This window comes from Ceratosolen solmsi, unplaced genomic scaffold (assembly GCF_000503995.2).
Source record: "Ceratosolen solmsi marchali unplaced genomic scaffold, CerSol_1.0 scaffold10, whole genome shotgun sequence".
In the NCBI taxonomy this organism is placed as follows: Eukaryota; Metazoa; Arthropoda; class Insecta; order Hymenoptera; family Agaonidae; genus Ceratosolen; species Ceratosolen solmsi.
Genome location: NW_011948412.1, coordinates 11,378,447 through 11,391,310, shown reverse-complemented (window position 1 = coordinate 11,391,310; position 12,864 = coordinate 11,378,447). Strand labels below are relative to the sequence as shown.

At 32.7% G+C, this 12,864-nt stretch overlaps 1 protein-coding gene across 1 annotated transcript in view; it reads right to left on the bottom strand.

The window, feature by feature from the left end:
• Positions 1–4,902: 4,902 nt before the first annotated feature.
• Positions 4,903–12,864, bottom strand: part of LOC105359479 (uncharacterized) — a 32,328-nt gene continuing 24,366 nt past the window's right edge. The window contains exon 2 of the mRNA XM_011496096.1: positions 4,903–5,058. Coding sequence (XP_011494398.1) covers positions 5,044–5,058 — 15 coding nt within the window. The 3' untranslated portion in view covers positions 4,903–5,043. The remainder of the gene's footprint in view (positions 5,059–12,864) is intronic.

Genomic DNA, 12,864 nt, shown 5'->3' with positions numbered 1-12,864 from the left:
TATATATATATATATATACGTGTGTGCATATGTATACACATGCGCATACATACGTCGTTGTCGAAGAAAGTTACACTAACGGAAAAGCTCGGACGCTATTTAATGAGCAGCTCGTAAGTGCTTTCAAGATATGGCCAAAGTTGCATGCCAACGATGCATTTATTTACTCCCTCGTAGCTTGGCGTCTATTATACGTACGAGATTCTATTATGTACAAGATATTTTGCCTTATTGTTTATTTTCCTTTTCTATCCATCTCAATGTATTTTTCTCCTCTTTCGATTAGAATTCATATGCTAGCTGCGCTTGCGATAAAAACACCGCCATTTGAATTTTAGTAATTATCACTTTACGCAAGATGTATATATATATATATTTATATTTATAAACTAATGATAGAGTATTTAATTTTTCATTTACGCGAAGCATTATTTACACAAGACGTCAGATTTGTAAAGCTAGCGGCAAATAATGTACATTGCGCTTCAAGATATTGGCTCGACTAATTAAACACACACACACACAAAGATGTTTATCATCGGCATTGTTAAGGTAGCAAAGTCTCCACGATTTTTTCCTAAATCCTACTTGAGTAGCGTACTTTTGCCCAATCGTAACCATCTCCATCATATTTGACACCGAAAGCCCATTAAAAATTCCAAAGTCATGAGAAAAGCGTAGATATGCAATGGAATAAAACAATCCTAATCCCATCAAAGCGTCATTGCGAACTCTCGCGACCTCGTGCGCCGACGTTCGACTCAATTAGTATTCCGCGTGTTCCCGACTCGACTCGCGGCCAATTTATCTTCTCCGTGCGCCGCTCGCGACGAATATCCATACGGAATATCGCGTGCAGTGCGCGCGGTATTTACCGTCGAGACCGGTCCTTGAAATATTCATTAAATATGAAAGTCGGCGCGCGCGCGCGCGCGCGCCCACGCACAGCCTCTCGATGGTCCCTGTATTGTTCTACCCTGTGTGACTTACACTTGCATAAGCGCGCCCTTTCGGCTCACAGATGTTGTCCGCGCGCGTCGGCCCCTCGAGACGATTGAACGAGGTGGTATCGATAGGTGGTATCGAGGTGGCCCCGTCCGAATCTCGTTTCCGATAATCTTCCTGATTTACCTAATTTGGACGTTCGATAAATTTCGGAATTTTCGGAGTGCTGGGGGTTTGTCTGGATTCTTGCTTTTCCACATTTTCATATTGTCTTTGGCTCTGATCTTTTCCGCGTATCCTTTTACATTTGGTAGGACGTCCTTCGATTGATTGGCCATTTGATTCATTAAGCATTTTTTCAAAATAAAAGCCTGTAAGTGTTATGAAAAATTATTGATAGACAGAAATTAATGAAATTTTTGTTCTACGTATATGAAGTTGTGGAATATTGAATTTTTGTATTTCGAACGGCGTACATTGCGATATAAATTATAAATTTCAAATGGCTGATTTTTCAATTATTCATATTAAAATACGCGACATCATTATCATTCATAATATTACTTCGGAAAACGAGTGACAATTAATTTCAGCAAATACGCGATTCTTTTAATATTCGATTTTCATTTATACGATACATTGTATTATCCATTTTACTAAATTTATAAATTTACGCCAATAATTGGTAATAAGAATAATGTTCACTGAAAATTGCCCATCCTCATTAGAGCTCTAATTTCGAAATTTATAATAAAAGTCTCAAGAAAAATCTTATTTACTTTAGGATAACTAAGTATCACCGTGAATTATCTTCTTCTGGCTTTAAATAATCGGATAAAAGTTTACTGGCTCTTCGACTTTACACGCAAGAGGCACGCACGCGCGTAACTTCTTTGTTTGATTAGCAACTTTTCTCTTACATTCTACTCTGTGGTTAATATGTATTTTGTTAATTTTTCCTTCCATTCGTTTAAAACTTGGGGATAAAGGAATGAGCTTGCATAGTGAAAAAGGAACAAAAAAAAAATAAAATAAAATAATAATAATAAAAAAGTAGAAATTAATAAAAACCTAGACGATTTTAAATATTCATGATGTAGCCAGAAAAAATGTCGCCATAATAATCGACTTTCGGTCATGCCTTTACAGAGTGTTACTTTTTCAATTTGTATTTTAATTTATTATCTAGCTACATAGTTTTTTTATATGTTTTTTTTTTGTTTTCATTTACACGAAGATCTTAGATATTCATAGTCTGGTAATGTAATTTCGAGTTTTACAAGATCATAGCAAAAAACACTTAATAATAGAGTAGTAACATTTGATATTAACATTTGATCTGTATATAATAATAACAAACAGTAAATTAACGGCGATTAATAATAGTTAATGAATACTTATATCATAATGAATTAATGTAATTAGACAAAATCGTACACTACGATATATTAAAAAAAAAAAAAAATTTTTTTTACAAACACTCAAAGGAATAAAATAGAAAAAGGAATTTTCGATTATGTTATTAAAATGTTCTTATCATTCACAATGAATTGACAAGACACTTTCTTTATTGCAATAAACATCTCGTTTTACATATATAATATTAATTATATTTTCTCATATACAAGAGAATTATACCAGATAATATGCAACTTCAAAGGAAATTATTATTTTAAAGTGTATGATCGATTGATTGTTGATTCTTTTTAAAAATATATTAATAAATATAAATTAGTTTACTAATAATAAGTAATTAATCGTTTGTAATAATTAAATAGCAAATTTTTGACCATAGAAATTTCATTTCATGTAAAACCGAGTGTTTTATAAGCGAGAGTTACGGAAGAAAATAAGCGAGAAAAAAAATTTTTCCTAAAATATACGTTTCATTTATTAATAGTTATTAATCTTTAATTATAGTTATGGAAGTATGGAAAAATTTTAAATATATGTTTATAAGAATGAATCGTTAAAATTATAATAAGAAATCTTGTAGATTATAATGCTCATGCGTGTTATGAAAAGTGGATGGATTATTGTTAGATTTGTATGTGAAAAACAATAATTAGCATTAAGAATAAAATCTGAAAGTAATTCTTACTTTTCTATAGTAATCATACAATAAATAGAATTTGAGTCTAAAATTGATGAACTCGATACCGTCGCCTACTCTTGTATGTCTTTACAAATATAAATAATCGAAGAGATCCTCGGTATGATTTCACGTAAATTCATTCACATACGTCTATATGTGTACATCGCAATTACATTACACATTCAGATATAATCGGCGTATAAAAAAGATTCATACACTAATTCCACAACAACGACCTCATTTCCATCTTATTGCAATTCTCAATCAATGCTGATTTATACAATTATATGTCCTGGTATGTGTGTACAAGCTTTACGTCTATTAGCCGCAGTTTACAGGAGCGTAAATTTAACGATCATTGCGGCAACCATATGCATCGTGTTTCCATCTCCCTTTGTCTTTGTCATTTTATCTTGGGGTCGTTGATATTGTAATTAATTATCGCTATTGTCGCTAATTTGTCGTGGAAGAATAAAAAAACATCGAACAAATTCACTTGTAATTGCACAATTGAACGTCCGATAAACTGTAAAATACACGTTCGGCAAACAACTTTCTTCTGGGACTTTAATTTTTCAATTCCAGTGTGTTATATGCCACAGCAGTAAAATATGTAAGCGCGATCATTGATATATGCGCTCTATAATTTGTGCCCATATTCTACAGGATAGGACTGCAAAAAAAAAAAAAAAAAAATGAAAAGAGAGAATTTGAATGACTGCGTTAAAAGGTGGATTTACCAGAAAATTCCCCTAAATCATATATACACATTTCAATACCATCTGTGACTAATTTTAACGAACACCTATTTTATATTTGAGTGAAAAATATATTTTTATCCCATTTCGGTAGAACCATCTTGCCGATATAATTAACATTACTAAGGTAATTGAGTGATTTTAACGAATTAACAAATCGTATAAATTATTAATTCGTATAATTAATTAATAATAATGCTTTTATTTGGAAGTAATGGAGAAAAAAATATTATCAGTTATTATTAGACTACAATTTTAATATTATTACGTTAATAACAATACAATATTTTTACGTTCTTTCATAATAAAATGAGTAATGAACAATAGATTGTTAAATATAAATACGAAATGACTGTTTATTGGAAAAATAAATGATTAATATTCCTATATACGAAGCTTATTTTGTAAATACTTTGCAATTTCATTAAATTCATTGCACTTACTTTCTTTTATTTTTTTCGATTTAATGCAGTATTTTCATTTACAATTATAGTTAAGTAATTGAAAATTACGATGAATCTTTATTGTATAAAAAAAAACGCGCGCGCGCACACACACGCACGCACGCACACACGCGCACACACAGGATCAGTGAATAAGAGCGGGGGAGAGAGGGAGGGATAGAGAGAGAGAGAGAGAGAGAGAGAGAGACGGAGAGAGAGACAAAGAGGGTGATGGAAACGTAGCAGTACGAAAAGGCATAATTCAGCATCGATTGAGAAAAGCTATCCTTACTCTCTTTCCTTGCTTGTATGTAGTTCGGATCGTCGAAATATCGCGCTGACGCTTAATAATTTTACACTTCCTTTCTATATATATCATTAAACCATTCATCCTTTCACTTGCAAACTATCCATACAGAACATTTCCACACAGACGTACACATACTTTATATATACTTTGCCAGGCGCACTTTTTCCACAAATCTTTTACCATTTATCGTATGCCGTCACACTAGTGCGCTTCCTCTCCATTTACACGCACATACGCAAAGTCTGTACGCAAGTTTATACGTTTATAAATATACGCGCCCGTTCGTGTGTTTGCCTTTCTCTCTTTCTGCGCTGTCGACCTCGCTGTGCGTGCGTGTGTGTGCGCGTGTGCGTGCGTGCGCGCGCGCCAAGTAGCGAGACTGCGGCTGAATAATTTTCTCCTGCTTGGCGTCTCTTAGCCATAGCCGGTACTCCTGATTCCAGTGCCGTTAGCCTCTCAGGGGAACAATGAAGTGTGGTGACTATGTGCCGGCTAGGTCGCCAAATTCTGCAACACACAAGGAGTAAAAATGCGTTAAATGTTTTGTAGCGTAAAAAGTAAAAAGTTGAAAGAGTGGACGAATGGAATTTTACAGAGTATTTTTCAGTTCGGAAGCGAGGAGCATTGTTCAACAGCAAAGAAGAGAAAATGAGATAAAACAAATCAGCTGTACTTGTCGTTTTCTAGAAAAAGTAGAAAAGGGAAGAGACAGAGACAGAGAGAGAGAGAGAGAGAGAGAGAGAGAGATAGACAGAGAGTGAGTGACTGAGTGAGTGAGTGAGTGAGTGAGTGATGGAGAGAGCGAGATAATGGTATAGAGAACGACAGAGTGAGTTAACCGCCCAAATTCCCATCAATGGACGATCTGTGTAGTACAGTGGATCTATAGTCAGTTTGAAAAGGTTTAGGCATTTCGGGACTTCTCCTCCGTCCCGAATTCCAATGAACGGTTAAGGAAAGTATTACAATTACGCATTGTGAAGCCTTTGCTTGTAAAAAACAATTATTGACACTTGCCATTACGCTAGTTTTGGAAAATAGCAATATAACGTTGTAAATTGCAATTTATCATAAATTATTTGAAAGTAAGACTATTCATTCGGACAAAGTAATAAATGCTCCATTGTAAAATTGTTATTATTAGCCTTTATTTATTCATTATTAATATATTTACGCAACTACTATATTATTACGCTACTGAATTATATTGATTAAAGGCATTCTTACGTAAGGAAATTATTACAATGTAATGCTTAGTAATTAAAAATGTGCTATTTTTATGTACAAAGCCATTAATCTTACGTAATCAATTTTTAATCTCGTAATTTTTATTTGCATTAAAATTCTTTATTCTATCTAATTTTATAAAGGTAAGATAACTTAAAGATAAGAAAACTTAAAATAAAATGATTAATATTATAATAAATATACTGTTTATAATTATCTAATTAGTAAGTAATCGTAGAATACTAAATAGTAAAGAATAATAGTAATTAATAAAGGTAATTAAAACTATCGTTCAATAATAAAAATATCTGTTTTGAATTGTCTTCTTGTGAATTTTACTTCATGCACACGTCGGCTTGTGTGCGTGTGTGTACGAATGATTATTTAAAATTGTATATATAAATGAATCTATAAAACTGATAATCCTTAAATTTTTTTATTCAATGTTACTATTCAGTCACTCGTTTTTCTTATTTTTTCTAGTAAATAATTTTAATATCCAACATTTATACATAAAGTGAAAGAATGAGAAAACGAGAGGACGTTGATCCAGTGACAAATGAACATCTCGATGTCGTGCTCTCTCATAATGTTTTATTTTTTACTCATCGATGTGAAATTTATACTCTGAATGCTTCATGCTCATATATTTCTGCCCCAATGGAATATAAATTAAGATTCAAATATAGAAACGAATATGCAAAGCTTATTCATTTCTTTCTTTAATTATTTTTCATTAATTCGTTTTTTCTTTCGAAATTGATGAAAGGAAATGTATCACAGTATGAATTAAATCTAATACCCAATTAATTGACACATGCATCTATATGTATAGTACATACATATATATATATATAGTTATATATATATATATATAAACATATATATATAGATATACATACATATAGACATTATTATACTAAAGTATTATTCAAATTTAATTTTTTTTTTCTTTTTTTTTTTTTAACCTTTAGGCATATATAATATTAGGTAGAATATAAAATACATCGATACATTCTATTCAAATACTAAATTATTATAACAGTGTTATGTGTGATTAAGAATTTTATATTTATGATTGATATTCTCGTTATTGTTAAAATAAAATATCACTGCAATATTTCAATATGTTTTATTACAATTTATTACAATTTATTGCAGAGCTTTATAGTGTAGTTAAAATTAATAGTTAATTTATATCATGATATTTTAAATATGATTTATTATAAAAATTAATTCGAGTCTGAGATATCGATAGAAGTTTTAAAAATGATTGGTTGAGAATTTTATATTTTCAATATTTTATATTAATATCAATTATATATCAATCATAATATTTTAAAATGTTATATTTTATTACAATACATTTACTTAAAAACATTTAATACGCACTCTAGAAATTCATCATACTGTAAATTTATTTTTAGGAGAAAACACAAAAATTGAATACAATATTAACAATTGGCTTAACATACGTTTGAAAACCTTTGTGAAAAATTATAAAAATTATTTCTATCTACATGTTGAATTTGATTTTCCGAAAAAAAAAAAAAAAAAAGTAACATTAAGCTATAACTTGGATTATTATTATTGGTGCGATACTTCCTTTTTTTTTATAAAGCTAATGATCTACGATATCAAATACATTTTTAGTTGAAGTACAATAGCATTCAATTCTTTGTTTTAAACTTATTAGCTCAAACTTCAATAATTCGCATAATTATTGGCCGATAAAGTCATAGATATTAGATAAATTCATAGATCATAGATAAATTCATAGATACTAGACCGCGGAAAATAAAAGCTATTCACAATTAGATTGAAATTTTAATTTTATACTTCGGAAAATACAGCTAGACATAGGCTAGGTGATCTATCATTGTAGCATTTCCAACTTAGACTTTTAAGAATGACTGACAGAAATTGTACTTTTATGAATGACTGTAGGCAATCAGCTGGTAATTGGAAAATGATTAGAGGTGTCTCGATGGATTCTACAGCTCGACTAGGCCACCCACGTATAGCACAACATTCTCAACCCATACAACTCACAAGCTCGGTTATAAATGCCGCCATAAATGCCAAAATGGACACATGTGCCGTTGTACTGGGGAATTCATGATATAGATGTTCAGCCGCATTAATGCGCACGCATCGGGTCTGCTCTTCTTCATCCCTTTCCTACCTTTTCCCCATTTCTTCGCGTGTGTGGGAGATTCAGATGCGCGCGCGAGAGAGGCAAATATAGTCGAAGTCCATAGATTTAGAGTGCTGAAGGAAAGTGACATAAGACACGTCGCATATGTCGCTATGTTTCCAGGAAAGTCTTCAAAGGATTTAAGACGATTTTACAGCATTTGTCAATGGTGACAAATATTGAGTGTTGCAAAGCATATTGGCGATATGCTTTAAGGACTAATAAAGATTAAATTTTTTCAAATAAAATAAAGGAAACTTTTATGTTAGAAAATGTATTTTATCTGTGAGTGCTAAAGTTATATCGGAAGCCCAAATGAATAATAAATCACTGCAGATATTTACAAATATTGTGCGTTTAAAATACAATACAATACAAACTAGATTATTATTATACATAGTCTTTATTTAATTTATTCATATATTGCAATTAATGAAAAACATATTTTTAAAATTTGCGGAAATTGTCAGCGTTTGTGAGACAATGTTATCACAATTTGCAACTATATTAATTTGATTTTCATATATTTTTCAAGCTATATTCATTTATATAGCTTGGTAATTTCAAATAAATTTTTTAACATAATTTATTTACGGCCAAGTAACAATTAACGAAAATTTAAATATTAAGAAGCTTCTGACCTCGTGAGAAAATATAATTATAATGTAAATTTCTAATACAACTTATACTACATAGGAATCATTAATTCGAAATTTATTAGCATATCGCATGTCGTTATGTTATTGGAATAACTTAATTGTTACGCCATTAAGAACTATTAAAATTCAGCTTGTAAAGCGTGGACATGACACTGGTTACAACAGCACAGAGTAGAAATCTAGAAACCAATTTTCATTAGCAAACTATAAAATAGTTCTTCGTCCGATTTGCAACAGTTCAGCTTCGATCAAGACTTAGCCGATTAGTTTTTATATTACTTTAGTTGACGTTGCCTAGGAAATGATATGGAGAAAATTAAACGGAATTGAAATAATCGATAGACGTACTTTTATGTTGCATTTCTTGAATATAATGGATAAACAATTACTAAGAAGCACTTTTGGAATTTACTGATGCACTTAACATAAATCAATTTCCAATGTACCAATATTTTCAAACTATATTCCAAAATATTTATGGATGCGTACATAAATGAACATTTATGATGTACAATTGCAAGGTTTTGACAGGAGATGCTCGGCATCGACTTGACTACAAATTATATTGAAAATGCATATATTTTATTTATTTAATTAGTTTTTTTTTTTTTTTTTTTTTTTTTTTTTTTTTTTTAATGGCGGATCCTTTGATAGCTCCATATATTGCCGAAATTCTCATTTACGTACATCCTGTTCGATCTATAATTTTATTAATATACTTTTTTTATCTCGCTATCACGTGGTATTGCTCGATCTCACTGTGCTCTCCTGCATGGGACGTTCATTAGCTGTTAATGACGTTCCTTAATCCTTTTTCAGGCGAAAACAGATTGCTTTTATTTGATGAGTTCGAGGGAAAGATCTTCTTTTATCGTGTCTTTCTTTTTCCTTCATCTTGGATTCGCAAATCAACGCGAGCTAAGATAAGCGCTTGGGTCAACTTACCTCGCAAAGATCTTTTGTTATCTAAGGTCAACGTTGATCCCTGCTTATCATAATTTTTTAAATCAGATAAATGAGAAAATAATAGGATAGGTTATTTTACAATGTTAGGACGAGCTTTACAAAGAAAATTAACTTAAAAATGGAAAATTTAATTAAGAGATAATGCCAGAATTTCGTCTTATAAGCTTATTAGCTTTAAATAATTATTAGCTTTAAAAAATGGACTTTCCGAAAAATAACACTTTCTTAGAGACTTTCTTACATTAAATCGTTTACAATGCGCGACTAACACATTTCCTCTTTATTTCTCATCAGAAATAACATTTATGTAATATTTTGTATTTATAAATAAATCAAGCGTTTAAAAAAACAATGCTAAGACATGAGAAAAATTATGTCTTAAAGTGCACAAATAATTTCCGAGAGTAAGAAAAATTACAGTAAATACGTAAACGAGTAGTTAAATTATCATTTACATTATTCTTTCGTCGAAGAAGGTAATTAGTGTTATAAATCTTAGAAAAATAATGTATTGAGTATTGACTATCATAATTAACGCGTCTATCGTTACGTGAATCGTAAAGATCATGAGAATAAAACTCGTAAATGGAATAACATATGCCTACACATGAATCTGTGAAGGATGAAAGTAGCGCAAGAATCACTATTCCTAAAAAGCGAGTGTGGAAGAATATTCGAGAAGATAAAACTCTTTATAAACGAAAATAAATCTCGATGTTTTGCAATGAAAATCGGATTCAGATGTACGAGTTCAAATTTATAAAAGTTCAAAAATAATCGCTTTATTTTTTTTAATTCATTAATTTCGAACTTTTTAAACGAAAATTTAACAACGTATTATGATAAGTACAAGTTGCAAAATCTATTGCGCTTATCCGTTTCATTTGTTTAATATTCGATGTTTAATATGCGTATTTGTTAATTAATATAATTCAAGTGAACGGAAGATTATTATTTAAAAAGGAACTAATTTTTTGCACTTTGTGTCGATTTTATTCAATATTGCTTTAAATTTGTAATTTGTGAATTTGATTTGTGAATTATAGAGTAAATGTATATGCTGATAAAAGCATTATAATTTTTTAATTTTAATTTACTCGAATATGATTATCACTATTTCATATAAAAATACATTTTTAAAAAGAGCCCTCTCTAAGATTGTTTTATATATTGTGATGTAAAAATATTATGATAATGTTATGATAATTAATTTTATTATGAAAGTACTATTGTAATATGTAATTTGATAAGTACACATCACAATATATAATTATATACAATAAATAATTACAATATTAGTATAATAGAGTTGTGTTTTTCAAAGTTAAAAGTTAACTATCCATGTGCTTCGCATTTTATGCACCTTAAAATGTAAAAGAATCAATAGGGTTATGAGCGTTATAAATATTTATATAACCGTTGTTTGAATGATAATCGATGCTCTGTTTAATAAAATATAATTTAATATAAAATGCATCTAATATGAAATACAAATGTGTGAGATTTTCACGTTCAATTTCAACTCGTATTGCGTCGACTCTATTAATTCACGAGCCGTATTCATGAAAATGAGAAAAGGTGTCGAGAAGGAAGGGGAGCAGAGAGAGATAGAGATAGAGAGAGAGAGAGAGAGAGAGAGAGAGAGAGATATGGGAAGGATGAAAAATAATGCATTCGATATAACAGGAAACCATTTGTCGAAATTTCACCTCCTTTATAAAATAACCGATCGCTCATAATCGATGGAGCTTAATTTCGTTTAGCAGAAAAAACGTTCACTGTTATTATACTTCCAATTGAAGACCAGCGAGCTCAGCGTATGGCGGTCGTTTGCACTTTAGTTAGCAATCAAAGAGGAAAATATGGTTAAAGCTTTTATTGAAAAAGTTGCCGGCTGATTTTCTGAAATACACTTGAGCTTAATTTGTATTTAACGTTTGCGTTGTCCCGCCGAATAAAAGGTCGCGGCAGCCGTAATATCCCTTTCAGCCCTCTATGATATTAATAATATTTTTTTCTCAATTGTCGGATAAATTTTGGTTCCCGAGTGGAGCCCTCGAAATACAATGGTTCGACAATTACATACTCTGCAATTCAATCGCGAATGCATTAAACATTGAAAGCAGGAGTATCGCGCGCGAGATAGATATAGTAGTGGCATAAACAAAAAACGAAATAAAAAAAAAAAAATACACATCTACGCACACTCGCATACATATGCCCTCCCCCACCCACACCCACACCGACCACACACACGCGGGCGCGCGAAAAACAATGGCATAAGCTATTGGATAGAGACTTCGTCAATTGTCGAATGGATAATAGGGGCGAAGAAAAGAATGCGATAACGCGCAATATCGAATGCACGATATTTATTGCGTAATCAAAGAGTCGTGGAAGCTACGCCGTCGGCCATATAACCAGAGCCGGCGTCGACGTCGGCACCACTTCCAATCAATCGGGGGATCACGTTCGGCGTGCTTAATACCTATCGTTGCGCATCAACATCCGCATGCGGATACCGAACTCGCCAATAATCTCGCGTTTGATGCGTCTGGCCTTCGGTCAGGTCGAAGAGCAGCGATAACCTTCATTACGTGGCATTTACGTGGTTCCGCGCGCGTACCAAAGCGGCTGCCGACGGTACCTTGAACGTGCTCGGCCACCTCCTTCGCGCTGCTCAACCATTCACGTCGGCGGTTGTCGGTGGTGCTAGGTGGCGAGTTTGTGTGCGCGTGTGTGTGCGTGCGTGCGTGTGTGCGTATGTGCGTATGTGCGTGTGTGCGCGTGTGTGCGCGTGTGCGTGTGTGAGTGAGAGAGAGAGAGAGAGAGAGAGAGAGAGAGAGAGAGACCGTGAGAGGAGGGGGGGTGGGGGTGTGGATCGTCCGGGGCTGACGAGGCCTCGTAAAACTAATTGCGGCAGATGAGCCACCCTCGGCTGTTCTCGTCGTCCCCCGGAGCTGCTCGTGATCCCGCTCATCTAATAGTCTCGTTATTAAAGAAGGCTACGTGATGTCCCTCTGCTCTCGTGAGGACATCTCGTCCCGTTTGGCCCCGTGTCTACCTACGCTGCTCCGTCAAAAGCAACGAGCCGTCCCGACGCTTTGGCGCTGGATTTCCCCTAACAATTGTGTCAATGCCGATGATATTGCTCAAAACAACCTCCACCTCGCCCTCTACTTCTATTATTCCTCGACCTTGTCGTCGCGCATCACCCTCGTCTTATCTATTTCACTGCCTCGTCCCTCGCTTACCTACCTAAAC